The sequence below is a fragment of the Zootoca vivipara genome, chromosome 14, assembly GCF_963506605.1.
Source record: "Zootoca vivipara chromosome 14, rZooViv1.1, whole genome shotgun sequence".
In the NCBI taxonomy this organism is placed as follows: Eukaryota; Metazoa; Chordata; class Lepidosauria; order Squamata; family Lacertidae; genus Zootoca; species Zootoca vivipara.
The window spans coordinates 15734639-15759850 of NC_083289.1; the positions used below are offsets into that span (position 1 = coordinate 15734639).

The following is a 25212-nucleotide window of genomic DNA, read 5'->3' on the forward strand; positions in this document are numbered from 1 at the left end:
CACTAGTTTAGTATTGCCTGTACTGACTGGCAGTGGTTGTCCAGCATTTCAGGGGGGAGGCTCTGCCAGGGGAAGGGCCAGAGTTCAGTGGTGGAGCAAGGGCTATGCACTGAAAAGGTCCCAGCTTCAGTCTCCAGCATCTTCAGATATCCCTGTCTGAAATCCTGGAAAATTGCTGCCAGTCAGTGTAGACATTACTGAGCTAGAGTACATGGAGACACAGGGGATTGAACCTGGACCTTCTGCAGGCAAAGCAGGTGTTCCACCACTGAGCTATGACCCCTCCACATATATTGTAATTGGTCCAAACTGCCCCCTGCCTGGCCCTTTTATTTTGTAGGGGAGGAACTGTTGTGTTCTCTGTGTGATGCTGTGGTTAGAGTGTTGGGCTAGGACCTGGGAGATCTGGGTTCAAATCCCCTACAGAGCCATGAAACCAGTCAGCCTCTCGGTCTGCCTGCCTACCTCACAGGAGTGTTGTAAGAATAAAAGGGAGTCGGAGAACCATGCATGCAGCGCTGCTTGCAGAACTTGACTTGATCATGCTTGTTAATCAGTAGCTGCAGAAAACAGGTGCAAAAGGTTTGCTTCTAATGCAAGCTTTCTTTTCAAAAAAACAAAACCAAACCAGGATTCTCACTGGAGGAACACAATGACACTTTTGGGCCCTATAATTTTCAGCATATAAGCAGCCTATTTATTTTTTTCCTGCTCTGTTTTCAAAGGTTTGTGTGGGCTTCCCTCTTTTCCTATGCATTGTATTCTGTATCACCAGGACTTAATAATTAGCTGGTTCCCAAAAGGCCAGATTTACATGAGTGGGTGGGTTCAATAGGAGCAATACAACCAGCCTCCCACAGAGAGATGGGAGGTATACATTAAAGGGTGTTTTCACTTACAAGTGCCCAAAATTTGGCTAGTAACATTTAAGTGATTTATCAACTGGCTATAACTCTGCTTCTTCTTTCTTTCTTCTTCTTTTTTGCCCCCTTCAGAACTACTGTTTTGCTCCAGTGTAAATTTATGTGGATTTAACTGTTTAATTCAATTAGCTCAAAGACTGACAACGCAGCCAAAGGGACTTACTCCCAGATAAGTAACTCCACTTTCCTGGGAATAAGGCTGATTGAACTCAGTAGGTATTACTTCTAAGGAGATGTGCAATAGATTGTGCGACAAGATTCTTTTTACCAGGCTGGTTCTTTCATGAACGTGCAACCGGGCAAAGGCAAGATTATAATACAGTACAGCTAAATCCTGTCTAGTTTTGTACTGTACAAATAAGTGCTGTATCTATACCCTCCTCTGTATCTTCTACTACATTTTCCACTAGAGGGCGCGCCGTTCCCAGCTATAGAAGAAATCCAAGTTGATCATCAACAGGTTGGAAACGGCGCAATCACATTTCAGCAAACCCTTTCACGAGGTTATGTTTAGTTCCTCGGTGCGTATTTTTAACTTCAGTGGCACGGATGGAATAGCAAGACATTTTCGCTTTCTGTTGATTCTGTGACCATTCCAGGCTTTCCTTAGCCCTCTAGAGAGTTATCTGCTAGCAAAAGGGGGGCACATTTCCCCGAGGAGGTGGGTTCACTGCGTAAGGAAAGCGGCGTTTGGTGGCACATTTGCGAGGTTTGATAGATGTAACCGCATCTCGAAGCAGAGGACGCGTGGAGATCTATGGCTGGGCACGGGGTTTGCGTAAAGGCGCCGCTTACCCTGCAAAGGAATTGATGCTAAGGTTTAAGCATCAATTTGCAAGCCTGTATTTCTCAACGGGCGACGCCGACTCTTCTGTTCTGCCTTTGATGCAGTAGAGAGGCTCCTCCCTCTCCTAAACGACTCGCATCCCTGGCGGCGGCAGGTAAGGAATAGTTACCCTTAATAAGTTTTCTTCGTGATAAGACGACCCTTTCGAATGCTAGACAGCTATGAGAATCCCGGTCAACCTACTTGCATTCACACGTGACAGTTTTATACTAGCTCCCTTAAGGTGATGCTTAACGCAAATGTAAACCTTCCATCGGCCAGAATGTGCCTTCGGTTTCTCGGTCGAGTTCCTTTGCGGATTCTCATGTGCTATAGGGGACCCTGCACGTAATCCACGTGGCGCGCATACATCCTCAAGCCCGGGTCATAGGATTAGCCATTTGGAAAAAGAGTAGCTGGCCCCCAGTTAATTATACGTTTGACATTATACCAGCCCGGGAAGGTACACAATCCCGCTTCCGCAATGCTTCCCTGTTTTTGAATTGGAAATACAGTACAGTAATAGAATGCAAGTACATAGAATTTGATTTCTCTGTTTGATTACGGTATACAACGGGCAGCTGAACGTGTGAACTGACTGCGGCAAGCACTGGGTGTATGGTAAACGGAACCAAAGCTCCATTTTCGGTGTAAGAGCTGAGACAGTTTATTTACACAGGTAAATAGTGATTTGATATTGCACCCAACCGGTTGACGTCTATGTAGGAACGAACCAGCCTCAGAAATTGGATATACAGTATATCCATTTATATATATATATATGACACACACATATTGATACAAGTTGGGGGGGCATTTATAAAGGCTGCAATCCTGAGCACTTTAATCCGGAGGAAGTACCCTTGTTCACTGGGTGTCAAGTATCCGTACGGAGAGGCGAGAAATGTGCAAAGCGGAATTTCACAGCCTCAGCCCGAAGGATGTTTACTCGGAAGCAAATCCTACTGCGTTCACTGGGGCCTACGCCCAGGTAAATGTAGCGAGGGCGAGGCTGCAATCCTAGACACGCTTACTAGGAGCTAAACTTCATTGAACACAGTGGGACTTCACTTCCGAGCAAAAGGCGTGCGTCAGATTGAGCTGTTTGGCTTCACTTGTGCGCAGGCATTTCAAAGGCTACATTGCGGCCGCCTGATTTGAATAACTATTGCTGCCTCTCACTTAATGATGTTGCTTTTATTACATTTACACCGTACACCGCCCATTGAAGGGCGATTTAGGAAATGCTTAACCGTGGCTGCAATTTTAGGCATGCCTCCATGAAAAAGTGCTGCTAGGGAGATGGGTGTCAAGGCTGCTTTTGTAATGGTGCAGTTGGCATTTGCCTGCAAGGGGTCCTCTTGCCTCCTCCTGCTCGCTGTCTGCAGCCTCGCCTTTCCAGCTACCTGCGAGAAGACCTTATGGCTTAATACTGCAAGTCCGTAAGGTTTTCTTTTTGTGAAAAAGGAAAAAAAAGGTCATGCCTTTTTTGAGAACGGCGAGCATCGCCCCAAGATCTCTCAACAATCTGGCCTTGGAAATAGGGATAGCTTAATAATTAATAATACCCAGGCTATCTGGATGGTTTCTCCAAGTTGTGTGTGTGAATGAAAGAAAGGCACTCTGTACGCGCTCAGAGGCACTCCCCCCCCGCTCCTTGCATCCCGTTGGCTCTCCCCTTCCAGCGTCAAGGCGCCTTTTGCCTGCAGGGTGCGCGCGGCAGAGCAGGTGGCGGCGCGGGAGCTCGAGGAGACGCGCGCCGTCGCCTCGCCTTGAGCGCTGCTTGGGCTGCCCTGCGGGAGGAGGAGGCGGTGGCGGCGGCGCCGGCGCCCTCGCTCTCTCCGCCACTTCCTCCGAGGCCCTCGGCTAAGTCGGTCTGGCGGGGCTTGTGGGCTGGAGGAGCCTGGAGGGAGAGAGCCAGCCAAGCTCGAAGGGCGGGCGCTTGTTCGCCTGCCAGCTCCGCTTTGCAAGCATGCGGCGTCGGCGTCCCTGGTGCTTTGACAGGAGGAGAGGCTTCGCCTTGCTGCCTCCGCCGCCGCCGAGTCCACGCCTGCTCCCTTCCCCCTGAGGAGGAGAGGGAGAGGGAAAACGCCGTCGCGTGAAGTGGTGGCCACGCCGCAGGGATTTGCGCCCCGAAGTTGAGGCAAGGTATCCCCACAGCGCGCGCGCAAATAGGAAAGAGGTGGGAGTTTGGCGCCCGCGCGCGCTCCGCCAAAGTTGCAGCCAGGATAGGCGCGCGGGGTGCTGGTGAGGGCGCTCGCGCGAAAAGAGTTTGTCTCACAAGAGAGGGGCGCGCGCGGGGCTCCACTTGTACCCTGAGAGGGTATTTAGCGCGGGGATCCGAGTGAGACCCTGGATGCGCGCTTGATAAGCAAGGTGTCTCTGAGCATGCACAGAGACCCCTCCATCAACCCTGGGCAGCTGCAAGAGAGCAAGAGAAAGGGGGGGGATGTTCTCTCCTGACCAGCTTGCTCAGTGGTGCCGACAAGGGACTTTGCAGCCTTTTGAGAGGCGCCCTCTCAGCTTCGCTCGCCACTCCAGGGCAAAGGTCTGATCTGCCCCCAGGTCTAATTCTGGGATTTGGACAGCCAACCTTTTCACATGGGCCGAAGCAGGTGGTGGGATGTTTTCGGAGGCGAGTGCAGAGGATGGGCTCCAGAGCTCTCCTCTTCGGCCGATGGGTTGCGGCCTGATCCGAGGTGGGTAAGCTGCAGGGAGAGCGCAACCACCGCACAAATATAGGGTAAAAGATTAAGAAAAAAGGGTCCCCAAATGCATGTTTGGGTTAAAAGTGGGTTCTGGGTCTGAAAAGACACGTTCTCTGGAGGAACAAAAGACTGGGATCTCTACAGAGTGTTTGCTGAGTGCAGGCAGGCTGCACAGAGTTATTTGCATGGCGGGGAGGGCCGTGTATAACCGCCCTGCGGATCTAAACACTATTCCGGCATCGTTTTAGAAACCCTTATTTGGAAATAGGCTATAGCACTATCAATATGCGCGGCAGGAAAGATCTGTTCCTGTGCTGAGATGTCTTTGAGACTGGCATGCGTGTGTGTGTGTGCATGTGGGGAGGGGCAGCTATCGGAGGAACAGGTGTTGCTTTAACTGGGTGGCGAAGAGAGAGCCTTCCAGAGATGGATCTGGCAGCCTCTTTAATGTAGTCACTTTTATTTTATTTTATTTTCAAAAATAATTCCTTCTCACGTGACCTTGGGGTGGGTTGCAATATTAAAGCATCAGTCACAAGCCAATAAAACAGCAGCAAATCATTAAAATACAAACATCTGTTATTATATAACACTGGCCGGTTATGCAGTTCAGTCAAAATGCTTGACACAAAATGCCTGTAAACAAATAAGTTTTACTCAGAGTAGATCCATTAAAATTGACAAACCTACATCAGGTCCATTAATGTCAGCAAGTCTACTCTGATGATGGATACAAACTGAAAGTATTCAGCTGGTGTCAAAAAATTGATGCCAGCTGGATCTTTAGGGGATGTTTGTTCCATAACTTGGGTGCTGTTACAGAGGAAGTCCTCTTGCAGGTCACAGACCCCTGAATTTTGCTGAATGGTGGAACTACTAAAAGGACCCCTGAGTGGATCTCAGACTATGTACAGGACAGTAGTTGGAGAGAAATGAATCCTTCATGTAGCCAAATGCCAAGCTTTTCAGGGCTTTACATAACAGAACCAAACCTTGAATTGGGCTTGGTGACAAATTGGCAGTGAGTACAGGTCTTTTAGCACTGTTATTATGTATATGTTTTTGAGCCACTGGATCCACCCAAACAGTCTTCATGAGCAGCCCCAAGTAGAGCACATTGCAGTAGTCTAAGCAAGAGGTTACTAGAGCACAAATGACTATAGCCTGGTTTCCCTTGTCCTGTTTAGGATAGTTTGATCTTGTTGCGTCCATTATTTATTGCATTTATATCCCCCTCCCCACCCACTAAGGAGCTCAGAGTGACATACTCAGGAGCTGAGTTTTATCTTCAAAACAACCCTGCGAAGTAGGTTGGGCTGAGAGTTCTCAACTCAGTAAAGTTTAATGGCTGAATGGCGGTTTGTACTTGGCTCCCAATCCAGGGGGTGGGGGACATTTTTCAGCCCGAGGGCCACATTCTGGCTGAAGGTGAGAGGAAGGATGAAGTTTTTATTGGGAGGAGTGAATTGTCCCCAGTGAAGCATGACAGAATTAGGTGCCCATAGAAAGGAAGGGTGCCGCCAAGATTTCCCATGGAGAAGATGTTTTTTCCTCCTCTCAGGGATATTGCAAACCCTGTGGTCTTGAGAACATGGGTGGTTGCCAGATGAGTTGGCCAACTTTTATCATATTGCAATAATAGCATGGATGAAAGAAAGGGACAGTAAAAAACTAGTAGCCCCTGTGTGCGGTTTCAAATCTGTGGAGATTTTGCACACAAAGAGCTTTTCCACGTCGGTTCAACATTGTCCTTTACATGGAAACAGTTAACTGTCCTCGTATTCTAATCCACGAATCGGCGGGGCCCCTCCCCAAAGCGAGTGAGGATTGTCGCTTTTCTGCCACGGGGCTGAGTAGCCAACAGGGCTGGAAGCATTATGGATCCCAAAGTCCCAGAGTTGGGTTCCTTGGCTTGGGAAGCAGGGCAGGGGGAAAAAAAAGAAAGAGTGTTGAAATAGCTTTGCAAGGTTCAATTTCTTCTTGGCTCCTGTGTGCGTATATGGTAATGGAGGGAGCGGGGGGGGGGAATAACAGGGAAGGAGGTTGCAGGCTTGATAAACTGACTCGTGAGCGAGAGAAAAACCCAGCTCGCTTTTGCTCCTCTGGCCAGCTCCCCCACCCTCCTGCCCTTATTGGAGTACCTCAGCCTCCACGCTGTGCTCATGCTGTTCTCTGCGAGTCTGCTTTCCTGGCCAGCACAAACCTCGGCTGTTTGGGTTGCACCGTTTCCAAAGTCCGGATTGTATTCACTGCCCAGTTTGCTTTAGTCATTCAGATTCTGGCGGCTTGCATTGACTTTTTTCCCTCCTTCTTTTGCTTACAGCCTCTCTCTCTCTTAAAGGTGCAAGAGGAGAATGGCTAGTGCCAAGTCCACGGGGCTCTCGTGGGAGATCACCTGGTTCGCAGTGACCACCATCTGTGCCCATCTGCAGGTAGGCGAGAGTGTCGCAGTCTCAGCAGCAGCTTGTGGATAGGATGATGGATTAATCCTATGGACAAAAGGGGGAAATCCCGGCAAGTCTCTGAGATGGGCTGTGCGCTCTAGCATGTTGCTGGTGATTGAATCAAAGGCAGCTGTAGTAGGGAAGGCAATTTTTGTTGTTGCTGTTCCCATCCTTCCTTACATTCCACTTTTTTTTTTTTTACAAGCCACAAGGCAGTTTACAACAAACCCGTATTAGATGAGAAGAATGCATAAAAATGACACGGTCCTTAAAATAAACTAATAACAAATCGCTGAGTAGCAATTGCTAATAGCAGCATCTAGGGGTGAAGAAGGAGAAATCTGATTTAAATCGCACCTAAAGGTGAACTTGCCCACTTAGTGCCTTCTGAAACATACCAGCCACCCTTGGAAATTCTCACTTTTTAAGATTTTGCAGCGCAGTTCTCCAGCCCTAGTAATGTGCACTAAAACACATAAACTAGGGCAAAAGTGTGCATTTAAGTGCATACATTAGTGAAAATAGCATACGAAAAGGCATACAATTAGGAAATCGTACTTGCAAAAATGTGCATATTAATAAAAATGCATACAGAATGCATACAAAAAAGCTGGTGAATTTTCATGTGTGTGTTTTGAAATTGCAATGTGGAAAACTGGATTTACGATGGGAAAGATGAGAAACTGAGAAAACCAAAATCGACAGATTCATCTACACCTAGCAGCAGCTATTCCCCAGCTTTTACAAGACGTGAGTAGGAACAAGAGGCGGGCCGAGGAAAGCTGCCTGATGTGGGATATCTTTAGGGGCAGACATTTAAATGCTATGGAGATTGGATTTCTGAAGTTGGCCATTAACTCAGAAGGTCCCATGTTCAATCCTTGGGGCCTCTAGTCAAAAGGACCAAGGAGCAGGGAAAGACCTTTTTGCCTGAGACCCTGGAGAGCTGCTGCCAGTCAGAGCAGACAGTGTTGTGCTAGGCGGAGAAATAGCCTGACGTGGCAGAAGTCAGCTCGCTATGTTGGATAAAACTCTGCCTAGAGTCCAGATGTGTAGAACAGCCTTGCAAGGAGGTGTGGCAACGTCACTAGTCCACTAGCAGTGGCGGAGGAAGCTGCTCGGGTGCCTGCAGTGGCACGCCTAGGGGCAAGGTGAGCCGCCCATGGGGTGGGACCTCTGGAGTCTGCCTGCTTCCTCCCACTCAGCCACCCTACAGCTGGGGGGGGGGGGAGGCAGCAAGTGGACCGTTTGGGCAGCGCAGAGCCTGCGCGTGCCCAAGCCACCACGTCTCTCCCAGGAGAGAGGTGTGTGGCTCGGGTGTGCTGCAGGCCCCGTGGTGAGTGCTGCCCCGCAATTTGTCACCCCCCTGAGTGATGACACCCACCAGACACCCCTTCCTCCTCCCCTGCCCACCAGCTCATATAGCAGGGCTAGTGTCACCACCTGATACCCTTACGCAACTGACAGGAATCACCACTGGTGCCTACTTCCATTTTATTTTATTTTTGCTAGCCCAGCGCTGTGAACAAGCACTGGGTGGCTAAGCCGGGCGGCCATTTTTAATGTCACACAATTTCATAGAATCATAGAGTTGGAAGAGACCACAAGGGCCATCCAGTCCAACCCCCTGCCAAGCAGGAAACACCATCAAAGCATTCCTGACATATGCCTGTCAAGCCTCCGCTTAAAGACCTCCAAAGAAGGAGACTCCACCACACTCCTTGGCAGCAAATTCCACTGTCGAACAGCTCTTACTGTCAGGAATTTTTTCCCTAATGTTTAGGTGGAATCTTCTTTCTTGTAGCTTGAATCCATTGCTCCGTGTCCGCTTCTCTGGAGCAGCAGAAAACATTTCACTTCTCCTGGCATGCTGTCGCTCTGAGGCATTGTGGGAAATTAAAATGGCGACTAGGCTCAGGCTCCCAGCACAGTGCTTCTGGTAAACCCTCCAGAGCCACTGAGGAATGAGGGAATACGTTGCCCAAAGCCCCTTCAAAGCAGAAGCTAGCCTTGCTACACGTATCTATGGAAGGCCACAGACTAGACAGCTAAATCCAAGGTCAGATTAAGACTTTTCCAATGCCTGTGTTGGCAGATCCAAATGTCACTGACACCACTCCCCCTGCCCTGGTTAAATACGTGGTGGGTTGGACAGAAGAAGCAGTGAGTTGAAGGAAAGCAGTAGCTAATGCTCTCCTGCAAACCCAGGGTTAGCAAGCGTGCGTTGCTCCCCCACCTATGCCATAGACTACAGTTCCCATCGTCCCCTGCCAGCATGGCAAATGATGGGAGTTGTAGTCCACAACATGAAGAGGGCACAATGTTTGCAACCCCTGCTCAAGTGCTAGCAATTTGAACAACAGGTTCTGTAGGAGGTCTCGCGTCTCATAAACTCTCTGGTACTGTATAATAATAATAATAATAATAATAATAATAATAATAATAATAATAATAATTTATTTATACCCTGCCCATCTGGCCGGGTGCCCCCAGCCACTCTAGGCGGCTTCCAACAAAACATTAAAATACAGAAATCAAACATTAAAACAGGGCTGCCTTGAGATGCCTTCTAAAGGTCTGGTAATTGTTGTTCTCTTTGACCTCTGGTGGGAGGGCATTCCACAGGGTGGGTGCCACTACCAAGAAGGCCCTCTGCCTGGTTCCCTGTAACTTGGCTTCTCGTAGCGAGGGAACCGCCAGAGGACCCTTGGCGCTGGACCTCAGTGTCCGGGCAGAACGATGGGGGTGGAGACGCTCCTTCAGGTATACTGGACCGAGGCCGTTTAGGGCTTTAAAGGTCAGCACCAACACTTTGAATTGTGCTCAGAAACATACTGGGATCCAATGTATGGTAGGTCTTTCAGGACCGGTGTTATGTGGTCTTGGCGGCCGCTCCCAGTCACCAGTCTAGCTGCCGCATTCTGGGTTAGTTGTAGTTTCCGGGTCACCTTCAAAGGTAGCCCCACGTAGAGTGCATTGCAGTAGTCCAAGCGAGAGATAACTAGAGCATGCACCACTCTGGCGAGACAGTCCGTGGGCAGGTAGGACTGTATGGGATAAAGCAGCTGTTGGGTGAGCATAAGACACCTTCCACATGCAAGAAGGTTTTCCCTCCCTCTGGATTCAACCCAATGTTATAAGATAAATATTTGGCCATTTCCAGATCTCTTCTGGTTATTCTAAGAACCTTGGCTGCAGTCCTAACCCTTCTCACCTGGGAGTAAGCTCCATCGGATGCAAGGGGGCTTCCTTCTGCGAGTAGACAGGGTTAGGATTGCAATGCATTTTAATATGAAGAATTTGGGTGCCTGAGTTTTCTTGTTTTCTCTCCCCATATCCTTTTGTGTATTCAGGTTGTAAGTCTGAGGGGTAGGTAGGGACTGTGTCGATTTGTAAGCGATTCTGGGAACCTTCTCCGCCAAGGAGCAGGGTGGAAATGGTTTAAGCAAATTGCTGCCTTTAAATGGTACATAGGACTGGGAATGGGAGAATCTATTGACATAGGTTTCTCATTTTTCTAAATCTAAAATTCAGTTCTCTACATTTCTTCATCAGTTTGTGACACACCCACCCCGAGCCATAATGAAAGTTTATCAGCTTTTTAGTTTGAATTTCTTCTAAGAAACACACGTTTGGATGTTGCTTTCCTCACATACACACTTTTCTAAAGCACTTGTTTATTTAATGCATTTTTGTGCATTATTTTCACAGATAAATGAATTTGCATGTACACCTTTCCCAAGTATATGCATTAAAAAAAATCATTACTTGGCAGGGTTGCCTTAATCTACTTCAGGATACAGCTGGCCCTAGTCATATTTGTTACGGTTTATAGCTAAACAATAAAATTATTACGATTAGTACTTCTCATCTCCCTGTATAAAAGATTTGCTGCTGCTTGTTTACCCCCTTCTGATTATAAGATGATGAAGGTTGCGATAATTCTGAGGTAGAATGGTGGTTTTGTGTTAAACGCTCTAAATTCTGAGGTAAAATGGTGGGTTCAAATTGAAAGCTCTGAGGTAAAATGGTGGTTTTGTCTTCAAACCTATGCTTCTGCGTAGACTTTAAAAGCCAGATTGGAAACCTCCCCAAAGGAGAGATGCTTACGAATCTGCCATGCATACTGTTCAATGAAATATTTGGTTTTATCTCTGACATGACTCTTCAGTGACAGCATTACCGCAAAGCTTATGCAAGTTCCTGCAGTTGCTTTTATGACTAATGGCAGCTTTTTAAATTAGTATTCTTAGGATTCAAACAGCTGCTTCCCCCAGTTTGCTGGGATAGAAAAAAAACAAGGGATATTAGAAAGTCAAGTAGTACTGCTTTATAAATTAGTTTTGTGTTAACATGCTTGTTTATATTTCCTACTTGCTTTGATCAAAATAACAACACCGAGAACCAGTGACAGCAATAATAGGTTGTTTGCCTCAGCATTTTGTTCCCTCAGTCACTATTTCCTTGAGAATTGTAGAATTCTTAGAATAAATTGGAATAAATAAGTATTACGGTATCTTAAGATAAAACTTTTCCAAGATAATTGGCTTGAATCTGCCACCAATACATCTACTGTATTTCAGTCCTGAGCATGAGAGGAACACAGGAACTGACTTTATATAGACCAGGCATGGCCAAACTTGGCCCTCCAGCTGTTTTGGGACTACAACTCCCATCATCCCTAGCTAACAGGAACAATGGTCAGGGAATATGGGAATTGTAGTCCCAGAACAGCTGGAGGGCCAAGTTTGGCCATGTCTGATATAGACAGAAGGTCACCAAGCCCGAAGCCCAGTGGTTAGTTAACCTGTAGCCCTCCAGATGTTGTTGGATTCCAACTCCCATCATCGCAATCTGGCATGACCAGTGGTCAAGGATGACTGGAGTCATTGTCCAGCAGTGGACCACAGGTTCTCCACTCCTGGCATGTATTGTTCACTCTCTTACAGGAATGACATTTTCCAGATGTAAATCTGAAATCAGATCCTGGCACTGGGGTTGCAAACCAGCCAACAATAATGGGTGCATAAGAACCCACTCCTGGATAATTATTTCTTACTAATTTCATTGTGGCAGTACTTATATGCAGTGTGTTCTGGACCAAAGTGCAAGTTTGCGATGGATGGTGTGTCTGTGTTGGCCACATAGGGTCTACCCAGGTTGTTGTAACCCCATCGCAGCAAATTCACATAGCACAAATATAGGTGGTTGGGAAGTTTCCACATCAAACACACTTCCCCCAAAGATCACTTTTTGCGATAAGAAAAGTGATAGCACAATGCACTGGAAAGTATGGAATTAGCACCTGCTTTGACTCAGCTGTCATTTAACCTGCGGCAAACAAATTAGAATTAATGCTCAAACTATGTTTCAGACCGATGGGTTTGGCCCCCCTGATTCTGAGGGATAATTTTAAATCTCCATGGGAAAGGGAAGTGGTAGAGGAAGTGCAAAAGTGCGGTCTGTCCTCCCTTTATATTGAGTCCATGACATACAGCCGCGCTAAAGCGATGGTCGCTCAGAGATTGGGGGATATCGCCAGACAGGAGGACATAGCCCGCGTGAAATCTGGGATGTTTTTAGGGGAGCAGGTGTATCGGTCTGCACCAGCCCGTTACCTGGCGGATATCCACTACGTGGAATACCGCAGACTAATTACTGCGGCTAGACTGAATGTCCTTGATTCGGCGGTTTTGAGGGGAAGATTTGGAGGAGTCCCATATGGTCAGAGAATGTGCCATTGTGCCTTGGGTGAGGTAGAATCCACAGAACACATTCTACTGAGTTGTCCCTTTTATAATGATTAAAGGCAATATCTTATAGACCCGTATTTATCTCAGTTTAGTTCCCGACCAAGAGAACGGCAGGCAGCATATTTGCTAAACAAGCCCACTGGGAAAATAACCTTCTCAGTGGCTAAATTCCTCTTCCTGGCGCTCAAGTGTTGGAAACGTATAATTGAATGTCTTGATGTGGGTTACCTGTAGGAGGTTTAGTAGCGCGGTCATACTTCATTTATGTATCCCTCTGATGCCTTCAGTTTTATATTTTTATATTTTTATGTATCCCTCTGATGCCTTCAGTTTTATATGTTTATCTTTGTATTGAGAAATGTTTTTTGTTTCTGACTATCGGTCGAATAAAGTATATTGATTGATTGAATTAATGCTCATTAGGTAGCTAACATCATGTAATCTCCCTGCAAACAAATGCTTGGTGAAGTGATTGTTTATTGATAAACGCACTTTTTAAAAAACTAGTTGTTTAAATCACAATTGCAAAAGAACGTTAATATAAACTGAGAAGAGAAATTGTATCAGTGTTTGATTTATATTTAATGTTGTAGCAAGAATAGTAAAACAACATTTGAAAAGCTGACTAGAAGAATCTGGTTTCCAGAAATCCTTGGGTTTGTCATGCTTCCGGACAGCTTAGAAACTCACTGAATGCAAGTTAGCCCAGCTGAACTGTAAAACAAGGTTCAAAGCGCTCTTAAGATGGTAATTACCCCATAGCTGATGCATGCTAACTGTTGCCATTACTGTCAATGTGGGCGATCCTCCTTGTTTAATAATGCTGCTTTCTAGGGCTAAGTAAGTGGAGAGTTTGTTTATGGGCGGAAATCATGCTGTACTTCTCTTTGCTCTGCCAAAAATCTGGATGGTTAGTAGAAGTGATTTTAGGATGTTTTCTCCTGTTGTTAACATACATGCTTCTTGCAAGCAGCAGCCAAAGTTTTACACTCCAGAGGCACACCCAGAACTTTCACATGCCTTGTAAACCTCAAGAAGTTCTTAAACAAAAAACAAGCTTCCCATGTATGTAAGATACTAGTTCTCTTGGCACTTCGACTCGACTCCTTTGCGCCTATAAGCAGACACCTTAGCCCAGCTTCCAGATGGTGTGGACTACATCTCCCATAATTCCTGAGGCTCCAGGGAGTGGGAGTCCAAGAACATCTGGAGGGTGTTGTGCTGACTGCCCCTGTTTGGCTGGGAAATATTTATAACCCCCCCTTCCATGTTAGACCCCCCCAAGGCTGAATGGTAAGCTGGTGGCAACAAGCAACAAGCCAATACCTCCAGCTTAGCATATAATTGCAGAGTTGGAAGGGACCCAAATGGTCATCTAGTCCAATCTCCTGCAAAGACTCCCTGACAGACGGCCATTCCTGGGACCCAGCCAATAGATACACAAGAGGCTGTCTAATATGTCAACCTGTTTGTCCATCTAACCCAGGGGTAGTCTACCTTTTTATACCTACCGCCCACTAATGCATCTTTCTTGATGGTAAAATTTCCTTACCGCCCACCAGTGCTCGATGGAAGGAGGATTCAGCTTGTGCCGTAGAACCCCCTACCGCCCACCTAGAATCCTGAAACGCCCACTAGTTGGGGCTAGGGACCAAGTGGACAACCCTTGATCTAACCCAAGGATGGAGAACCTCTGGCCCTTCAGATATTGTTGAATTCCCATCAGGCCCAGCCAGCATGACCATTGTTCAGGAATTATGGGAACTGTAGTCTAGCAAACATCTGGAGGGCCGCTGGTCCCTCATCCCTGATCTAGCCCATCATTTCTGTCTGGTAGTAGCTCTCCAGTAGTGGTATATCCCATCACCTGCTTACATCTTCATCCTTTCACCTGGAAATGCCAGGGGTTTATTTTTTACATTGATATACCACCTTTTCCTCCAAGGAGCTCAAAGTGGTGTACATGGTTCTCCCTTCCCCATTTTGTCCTTACAGCCACCCTGTGTTGAGAGACAAGGACTAGCCCAAGGTCTCCTGGTGAACTTCACAGCCAAGTGGGGATTCAAACCCTGGTCTCCCAGGTCATAGTCAGACGCTCTAACCATTAGACTGCAGTGGCTCAACTGTGCAACCTTCTGCCACTTGCATCTGCCTCTAGACAACCAGTTCCCCGAGATGCCTGTTGTTGGCCCGGCTTGTTGGTTGTTTTGTATGCACCAGAGACGTTCATTTGAGAGGTTAAGCTCACCACAGGAAACAACTGTGTAGTAGAGATAATATTTACCTGGAAAACACAAACACATGCTACACACACACACACACACACACACACACACTATTTGCAGTTGCTACAAGAAGTTTTCATTCTCTGAGGCTAGAGAGGGTCCCAGATTACAAAGCCCTTGCTGAGACAAAGTCCACACAGGAAGGGCAAAGTCCAGTTGCTAACAAAGTCCTGCAAATGCCAGACTTCCCTGAGTCCAGAAGTCTTGCACGTTGTCCACTATCCCTCTGGCGAGGTCTTGACAAAGTCTTCCATGTTTTCACAGGGTATAATCTCCATGTCTCCAACAGACTTTCCTGGACTCCCAAGCAATGAATGCCGTAACTTGAGTCCTTTTCTATCCAGTGTTACGCATTAGTTTGCCCAGCAATACAGATAAGACAGCCACAAGATGCCTGCAGCTGCACTGCGGGGGAAACTCATGGAGAATTAACCCCTTTTCCACTTTCCTTAACTATTAATTCCTTAATTATTTTAATATTTTCTTATTGCATTTCTAGCCTACATGTCCTTCTCCTCCTCCCCATTTTATCCCCACAACAACCCTCCTTTAGGCCGAAAAAGATAGTGCTTAGCCCCAGCTCACCCAGTGAGCTTCGTGGTGAAGTGGGGATTTGAACCCTGGCCTCCCAGGTCCTGGTCCGACATTCTAACCATTATGCCACACTGGCTTCTGCCTTTAAGGATACATATCCTTCAAAGGTGGCCAACAGCTGGCATCAATGCACATTAAAACACAACCTAAGAAAGACCAACATAACTATAAGGATCTAGGACAGCTGGCGGATCCTTTCTTGAGCTGCCTGGGAGTCATGTTTAAAGGAACAGGGCGAGATGGAATGTCTTGCAAGTGACTCATAAGCCATCGTTTGGCCACACCATCTACTGCGGTGTGTATGTGTCAGCTCAGAAGTAAAGGAAGTTGTTTTCCTGGACATCTTGCACATGTGGCGCCTTGCATTGCACTGCTTTTAGAGGGCTTTAATGCAAAATAAAGTCCGGTCGATAATAACGTTACGGGGAGCTGCAGGTACGCAAAAATATAAGGTTCTCTTGGGGCTCAGCTCTACAGTAAATGTTTCTTGGCTTGCACCTTGTGGAAGCCTTCACAAGGTTGCAGAAATCTTGGCGTCTCTCCCGTTTGGCTGATGCGTTGTGAAATGAGCCGCCTTCCAAAAAGGCTTTTATTGTTCTGTTGTGTTTTGAAGTAGTTATGCTGCTTGTGTTGTGAATTCTCCGGGTCATGCTCTTGCCACTAAGAGGTGAGAGGCTAATGTGAATAACACCCACTTCGGATGTATTGAGATGGATTTTTCCGGACTCAGTCTAGGCAACTTGAGTTTGTTTCTCCCACCCTTTCATTCATTTTCCAGGTATGGTATTCTCTTATTGGTGTAACACTCAACTGCAGCTGCAGAAGGTTTAAGTGCGATCTGAGGTCTTGGTACGTGCGTAACAAAGGCAGTTTCGTTGAATTTTAGAGCAAGATTCTGCCTCCTAAAATATATGGGCACCTGGTTTTTAAAGGTGAAGAACTATTTGCATTTTTAAAGTTGTTATAGCTTCTTTTTCCCACCCAGAATTGTCAAAAAACCTTACATTGCTTTTCTGAATGTGTTGGCTGGCTGACATCGGTAGCGCAACAACTGTGGGTTATTGCACAGATCAAACAGTGGAATCACAAGATGAACATTTTTAGGGAACCGGCATAGGTTAGGGAAATCCGCGTATTCCCTCATGTATATTGTGTTACTTTTTCTATTATGATTGCACAAAACAATTTATAAGATAAAGACAAACATCCAAATGAAAATAAAATCTAACATGGTCATAGCCATTTTTTATTTTATTTTTTGCATATGTGCTTTAAGTGATAAAGGGGCAATGCCACTTCTTTGTGATTGTATTTGCATAAGTGTTATATGAAGATGTGTTATCCCACACTTTCCAGAACATACTGCAGCACATTCTTTCCCACAAGAAGTCTGTTGTGTGTGGGGTTTTTTGGAAGCAGGTTGGCTGCATGAGAGAGCTGAACTCCGCTTTAATCGTGCAAACCGAATTTTGCCCCTATGTAATTTATTTAATCAATTTATAAACTACAACCAGCTCTAAGCGGTTCAAAGAAACACAGTACAAGAAAAGGGTAGGAATCAGTTATAAAACCGGACTTAAATTAAAGTGCCTGCAGAAATTTAAAAAAGTATTCGGTAGGCACTGGAGACATACCCTCCAACATTTCTGTGATGAAAATAGGACTGTCCTATTCCATTAACAACAACAATTTTATTATATATACCCTGCCCATCTGACTGAGTTGCCCCAGCCACTCTGGGCGGCTTCCAACACATATAAAAACATAATAAAACATTGAACATTAAAAAGCTTTCTGATACAAGGTTGCTTTCAGATATCTTTTAGTTACTTATTTCAGAGGTTTTCAACCTTTTTGAGTTCACGGCTCCCTTAACCAACCACATTCTTTCTGTGGCACCCCTGTGGGGCTCAGGAGCCCAGTTATGTCACCCCTTGCCTGTAGAGCCGGCAGCCTCTCGCCCTTTTTCAATCACCTTCCTTTGTGGAGGGTTCCCTCAGCCTCCTCTCCTTAAGAATCCTCTGGGCAGCCGCTGCTGCCGCCCCTGGCTTAGCTGCCAAGTATCCCATTTTTTGCAGGAAACCCCCGGATTTTAATCCGTTTCCCGCTGTTCTTCCGAATGGAGAAAAATCCCGGATTTCCTGCCTGCCAGGGAGCCTCCATTTTGGGTGCTTCTCTGCCCATGTGTGGGCACCGGAAATAGGGCAGAGCGGCACCGGTGTTATCCTTCCCAGTCCCCAGCCGGGGTTCTGGGAGACGTCGGGGATATCTACATGTATGGGGGTTGGGGCTGGCTCTGGAGAACTTATGTTCAAGCAGAGAGAGCCCGCCTCCTGTTCGCCGCCGCTGGAAGGGGGAAGTGATGACACCTATTGGCATGGTCAAGGCTTCCCCCAATACCCTGATCTTGTTGCTGCAAGGGGAGGGGGGTCAGGTCTCCGCCTCACGCCCCTCCCTCTAGGAAAATTGCCAAAGAATTCTGCCCAAGGCCTGACACTGCCAAAGTTGTGACGTATTGCTACGGGAAAGGCGAAACCTGCCAATGCAGGAAAATTCCTTGTCGACCCTTCAACAGTGGCCTTGACGTAGCAGCGCCTGTGAACTTGTAGAGAAAAGGTTAACCTGCAGAAGAACTTGAATGAGGGTGTGGAGGGTGGGAGAAGCTCTGGAGCCGACTGGTGCTTGGAGGTAAGATTCAAATTCTCTTGTGTGAGCCGGACAGTCCCTCCCCTTACCTGGCCATCCCCTGGCAACATCTCCCCAGGCAGGATTGGACGCTAGGCTGGGGTAGGTGGAGACCCCTGGCATCCTACCTGGGAAGGGGGTGCCAGCCCCGAACTACCAGGGAGTCGCCCTCTGGGATCAGGGGGCTGCGTGCAACCACGCAAAAGTTGCCCCCCATTGATGTGTGGAGTGGTCATTCCAGCTTGTTGTCCTAGTTAGGCCCAGGTAAATATATGACTGAAACAGTTCAATATGCTGCCGAAATGCGTGGCTTTGTGTGTTTTTTGCAGCAGATAGTATTTTACTGAAAGAAAGCTGTAAATGCAATTTCAATTCCACAAGTTTGTTTTAATGTGTATTTACATCTCCAGTGGGAATAGCCTTGAAAATGAGAGAGCAATTAAATTACCAGGAAAATGCATTTTGTTTAGTGTTGTGAGTCTCGGGGGCCTTTCAAACATCCTGTTAGCTTACCCTGTTTGTAAATCACAACCTTTAAAAGTCATTTATATCTATATCTATCATGCTTGTATGTTAAAGTACCAGAACTGTTTCAATGGGGAAACTATCTGCAGTTCTGTGTTTACCTTGTGGACAGCTAATGGGAACTGGATGAGTGCTACTCACTTAACACAGGTCTTTAAAATTTGTCTACTGTGTTTGCATGTGTGACACACAAAGTGGTGTGCGATAAAACCAGTGAAAACCACAATTTCCCCTCCCTGCAAACCCAACAAAAGATAAGAAAACCTTAATTAAACAAAGATGGAGCCACAGATTACAAAAAAAGCTTTGAATTCCAAAAAGCATTCAGAAATCAGTACTGTATTTGCAAAGGTAAAGGGACCCCTGACCATTAGGTCCAGTCACAGATGACTCTGGGGTTGCGGCGCTTATCTTGCGTTATTGGCCGAGGGAGCCGGCATACAGCTTCTGGGTCATGTGGCCAGCATGACTAAGCCACTTCTGGCAAACCAGAGCAACACAAGGAAACGCCGTTACCTTCCCGCTGTAGCGGTACCTATTTATCTACTTGCATTTTGACGTGCCTTTGAACTGCTAGGTTGGCAGGAGCTGGGACCGAGCAACGGGAGCTCACCCCATCGCGGGGATTCGAACCACCGACCTTCTGATCGGCAAGCCCTAGGCTCAGTGGTTTAACCCACAGCGCCACCTGCGTCCCTATTTGTAAGGATGTCCTAATAATTAATCTAAAATAATAGCATCATATAACTTTTGGGGGGACCTCACTGTCTTGCTGCTATAGCTGAGATGGTGGAATGTTTGCCAAGTGGATTTTGCATAGGTGAGGAACCCTCTTCGGTTGACATCAGCTTGTGTGGAAGGAGCTGTTGTCTAAGATACCAAGCTACATATTTTTATTTGCTGTGGTTTCCTGAGCCCTGAGTCCAACAGGGACATTGGCTCAGGGTCTGTACATACTATTGTACAGATGGAGGAAGTACAGGGCTTGCGCACTGCTGCCGACCCAGGGGCCCTCATGGCCAGGATTGCAGAGACCTTTAGGACTGAAATGGAGGAGACTGCACGAACCACGAATTCCTGAGACTACAGCCCTAGAGCCCAGGTCCAGTAAGGGGCCATCATACTAACCTCTAGTATGGATGCATAAACCTGTCAGTTTTATTTCTCTCTGTTTCTCAGTTTTCCAGCTTTAAGTTTAGTTCCTCATCACTTTGCTTATATATATACTGTACACACACACACACACACACACACACACACACACACACATATATCAAGAAAGTTTTTCTGTTTTAGTTCACATTTCCCTTAAGTGCATTTTTTGGTATGCAATTTCTCCTAATACAATACATTTTTGTATGCTACTTTCACTAATATATGAAAATTTTCTTGCATGCTATAGATATAACAATTTTTGATTGGAGAACTGAATTGCAAAATTCAGAGAAGTGCAAATTTTGAAGGATAGTTGCATTTTGGTTCATGTCTTCTTTTCGGAATGCAAACTTAAGTTTGCATTGAAATGGGAACAGATCTGGATTTCTTCAGCATCCCTAGGCTCTAGTAAGGGGCCACCACACTTGCCTGTTATTTTCTTGCATGGGGCAACCATGTTTATTCTGTAAAATTCTCCCAGAGAGCAATAGGACATCATCAAGTCCCTTTGCTCCCAGGGGGACTTGCTATATTGTAGAAGCACCCCCCCCCCACTTACGCGTGATCCCACATTTATGCACAGCACTGGGGGATAAATCAATAAATCAGGTTAAATCCATTCAAACCTGGAAATTGCAGGAGAGAGCTGGAAAGTTCTTGTGGCTCACGAGGAAGAAGAGCTCTTTTAAAAAAGAAATTATGGGTTCCAAAATGGCGCACGGGAGCTCTCGCTGCCACTGGACTAACCCGCTCAACAACTGTTGGGTGGGAAGCTGTATTGCAGTGGGCTCTGAGATGCTGTTCCATACCTTTTCTGGTGAACTGGAGGCAAATGTACATATGGGTTGCTTAAAAAATAATTATGCATTTTCACAGACTTAGTATACACAACTTAGATTTACATTCTTTAATCTCCTATAATTCCCCCCCCACTTTCTTCCCTCCATGGTTCTTTATTTATCCCCCCCCCCGCTGCATATCCTTTTAGTACCACTCAATTCATTCTGCACGTTTACCGTACTGCTTTTGACTGCAGTTCATATTTCTAACCCTACTTGGAAATTTATTTGTTTACTACTGTATCTCTTTAAATACCCCCCCCCAACATTCCCACTCTTCCCGTATCCTTCTCACATCTTGAGAGAAGGATTGCTTTTTGTTATGTAAGGTTCCGAAGAGTTCTGAACTTACAGTATTTGTTGTGAAAGAAGACGAAATCGCCCTAGTTCCCTGCTCTGAGGCTCCCCTCTTAACACGCATTTCGCTTCTGTGCGTGGGGGCCTCATGTAAGTGGGGAGTCACCTGTATTCAAAGCAGGCAGCAGTAAATAGCACTGCATAGAAAGTCTTCTAGGCTTTGGCAATCTGGAATACCCGTTGTTGAACTTTTAAAAACTCAATAAAGTAGGGTTGGCGTAGTCTCTGTTTTACAAACACCCTGTTTCGCCTTGTAAAGGAATGCGCAGGACTTTTGATTCAAAAGTGGCGTTAGGCATGGATCTGGATCAAATCAGCTGAGTCCACTTTGGAATCAGAGCTTTGGTGAATGCCTTCGCCATCCCTAACCGCGCATTCCTGAAGCCATGCTGAGTTTTTCAAAGTTTTTAGTGAATATGGAAAAGCTTGGGACTGAAAAGCAGCACAGTGGGGTAACTTAACATGGGGGTGACAGTATCCTGTGCATCTTGTCAGGGTAAGTGTAACTTGTGTTTTTGCTGCCTACCTGGGAGTGCAAATCTTAGGCCGGGACTGTGGACCACTTGGCTGGTGATAGTACATCCGCCATAGGCTCACAAATCATAGAATCATAGAGTTGGAAGAGACCACAAGGGCCATCCAGTCCAACCCCCTGCCAAGCAGGAAACACCATCAAAGCATTCTTGACATATACCTGTCAAGCCTCTGCTTAAAGACCTCCAAAGAAGGAGACTCCACCACACTCCTTGGTAGCAAATTGCGCTGCTGAACAGCTCTTACTGTCATGAAGTTCTTCCTAATGTTTAGGTGGAATCTTCTTTCTTGTAGTTTGAATCCATTGCTCCGTGTCCGCTTCTCTGGAGCAACAGAAAACAACCTTTCTTCCTCCTCTATATGGCATCCTTTTATATATTTGAACATGGCTATCATATCACCCCTTAACCTTCTCCAGGCTAAACATACCCAGCTCCCTAAGCCGTTCCTCATAAGGCATCATTTCCAGGCCTTTGACCATTTTGGTTGCCCTCTTCTGGACACGTTCCAGCTTGTCAGTATCCCTCTTGATTTTTTTTTTTTAAATGTATTTTTTATTAATTTTCCAATTAAAACCAATTATATCACATTCATTATTTCAAATTATACACATATATATCAATCAAACCGAATGTTATGCCAAATCATCTAGAAATTTTTTTTGGGTTCCCATGCTTCAAGAAATTGGGGATTCCTCGCAACCGTCCACTGCCGTCTTTTTTCTAAAGTTCAAATCGTCTCTCTGAGTTCATAATAATCCAGATCTTTCCCTTACAGTCACATAGATGTTTTCCTCTTTCAACCGATTATTTCCCAGCTGCTGAGATAAATGTCAAACAAAGTTTCACAAATGTTCTTTCTTCTGTGTGGGTTAATCAGTCCAGCCTCCCCATAAATCTTCTTGGTCTGGAGCGTCCCTATTGCGTCGACTCTCAACACGAAGCAGCGCCATCTTAAAAAAAACTCAAATCACTTTCGTTTTCTCTCATAGATTAACGATCTTTATAAAATTTACAGCTTTTCCAGGCAGAAGAACCAGACCTCACACCATGCATAGACTCTTGGTAAATTAATGGATCTCCTTGCCCTATAGCTGAACTTAGCTTCAGGTCGCTGCTCCAATTCAAAGTGCGTCACAACTCATAAATCCTCCGAACACGTCCAGGCACTCCTCCCATCCAACTAGAGGGGGGCTTTTCTCGTCAGCAACTCCTCATCTTCAAAAAATATACTCAATAACAACAGTTTATAAAGTTCAACTCACACAGTCTTTTGCTTCTCTTTCACTCCAAACAAGCCAGGACATCACGTCTGGGAAGGTACGAAGTAACTCATATAAAAAAAATAAAAAAGACTCGCTTCCCTTATCGCTCCGTCCCCATCAATCCTTCTTCCAGATGAAATACAGCCTTTAACTCCTCACCCTCAGCAGCATAGATTTCTCGGCAGTAAACAGCGCTTCTGCCCCTCCTTCTGAAGTATGTCCATAGATTTAAGCCTAATTATCTTCTTTAATCATGGAAATCCCCGCCATGCAGATTAGCGTCCGGGAGTCCTGGCCCTCGTAAGTGCTTCAGCCCAAGCTCCCCCCACTCCATAAACAGTCGGAGTGGGTCTGGGGGCATCGCGGGCCAGCGGCCCCTCTCCGTAACCCCCGGAGAGGGTAGGGGGTTGCCATTTACTCCCCTAGCAACCGCCAAATCCTTACGAAGGTCAGAGGGATGGAAAACAGGTCCGCCATTCCTGCAGGCGGAAACCGGAACCGTCAGTATCCCTCTTGAACTGTGGTGCCCAGAACTGGAGACAGTACTCCAGGTGAGGTCTGACCAAAGCAGAATACAGTGGTACTATTACTTCCCTTGATCTAGATGCTATACTCCTATTGATGCAGCCCAGAATTGCACTGGCTTTTTTAGCTGCTGCATCACACTGTTGACTCATGGCAAGTTTGTGGTCTACCAAGACTCCTAGATCCTTTGGAATCGGAGCTTTGGTGAATGCCTTCGCCATCCCTAACCACACATTCTTGAAGCCATGCTGAGTTTTTCAAAGTTTTTAGTGAATATGGAAAAGCTTGGGACTGAAAAGCAGCACAGTGGGGTAACTTAACATGGGGGTGACAGTATCCTGCGCCTCTTGTCAGGGAAAGTGTAACTTGTGTTTTTGCTGCCTACCTGGGAGTGCAAATCTTAGGCCCGGACTGTGGACCACTTGGCTGGTGATAGTACATCCGCCATAGGCTCACAAATGGCTTGACTTGGTGTAGAGTAGACCGGGTGCTGTGATTCTCTGGGAACCATTGTGCTGCTGGTGGTACGACGTTTTGCTTCACCATTTTAGGCTGCTGCCCAAGTTTGGTAAATCGTGGCCTTTCCATCTGTGCATCTCTGCACGGGTTTCCTTGAGTGAATTCAGTGGCAGTTCTGACTGCGTGGAGTTTGCAGAGTTCCCAAGCCCTGCGGTTGGCTCTGTTCTAAAACTTCAGTGAGAACATGCGTGGGCGTAAAGGCTTTGGGGGCCAAACGTTGTAATATTTGGGATAGTTGTTCAAATATTAAATGTGTTTTTATTGTTCAGAGAAAAAAAAGACTATTGGGGTCAAAAGGAGGACATGAGTCCATTGTTTGTTCGCTCTGGTTGTTGGAGATGAATTCAGGCGTCTTCTTATTTTTAATTTTTTTAATTTTTTTTAGCCCTAACTGGATAGTTGTATTTCCTCTTCATGTGGCATGAATCATTTATCTCCTTTTCATTGTAAAAGAGCAGAGCTGTTTCCACTTCTATTAACTTTTCTGAGAAATTGCTTTTGGTTCCCCTCCTTTTTTTTTCCGGAGGAAAAAGAATAGAGTTATCCAAAAAGATAATTTGCCTGCTGAACACACACACACACACACACGCCTTGCAAAATTGGAAACGATTTCCATTTGCTAATGTCGGTTTTTATTGTGTGTCACTGAAGAGCGTTTTATCAGGTGTTCCAAACTCTATCTTTTGGCAAAGATTTCCTTGAACTACTGCAGAGGGAAACATCAAAAAACCTATCCAAAAGCATGTACACTTACTCCTTTTTTCCTTCTTCTTCTTTTTTTTGGGGGGGGGGAATAATGAAGCAGAAGATGGAAACTCACTTTAAAAAACCTGTGGCTTTTTGCCATGAAAACTGTATTTAAAAATCACTTGGAATGCTTGAATGGATTTTTATCTTCTGTCAGTGAAAGTACTGAGGAAGACACAGGTGCATGGAGATCTCGAAAAGTTGCTGGCTGTATGCAGCGTTTTGTCCGGGGGTATGAATACTGACATCACAATGATGGAATGTTGATTGACAGTGTGCTGTGGTTTCTGCTAGCGTCTTCTACTGGAAAGCATCTGCTTCAAAGGAAGTTGTCAACTTTTTAAATATGTCTTTGCTTTCATAGTATTTGGCCAGGCACGCTCAACAGCAAATAAAATCAGGAAATACCAGGCCGTTCTGGTATAAAAACTGAGTGGGATATACAAATACTGACAAGTGCTTTGCGTTCATAAAAAAGGTTGGGATTAATTTTTAGGGGTGCCAGAAATCTATGCATGATTATCCACTT

At 46.0% G+C, this 25212-nt stretch overlaps 1 protein-coding gene across 4 annotated transcripts in view; it reads left to right on the forward strand.

Moving 5' to 3' along the window:
- The first annotated feature begins 1437 nt into the window (after window positions 1-1437).
- Window positions 1438-25212, forward strand: part of ADAMTSL3 (ADAMTS like 3) — a 280228-nt gene continuing 256453 nt past the window's right edge. Inside the window, exons 1-2 of one of the 4 annotated variants that reach the window (XM_060282649.1) lie at window positions 1438-1864; window positions 6781-6889. In XM_060282649.1, the coding sequence (XP_060138632.1) occupies window positions 6812-6889 (78 nt within the window). In that variant the 5' untranslated portion in view covers window positions 1438-1864; window positions 6781-6811. Of the gene's footprint in view, window positions 1865-3602; window positions 3898-6780; window positions 6890-25212 lie in introns of those variants that run through there. The other 3 variants (XM_060282651.1, XM_060282648.1, XM_060282650.1) reach the window with 3 other exon arrangements.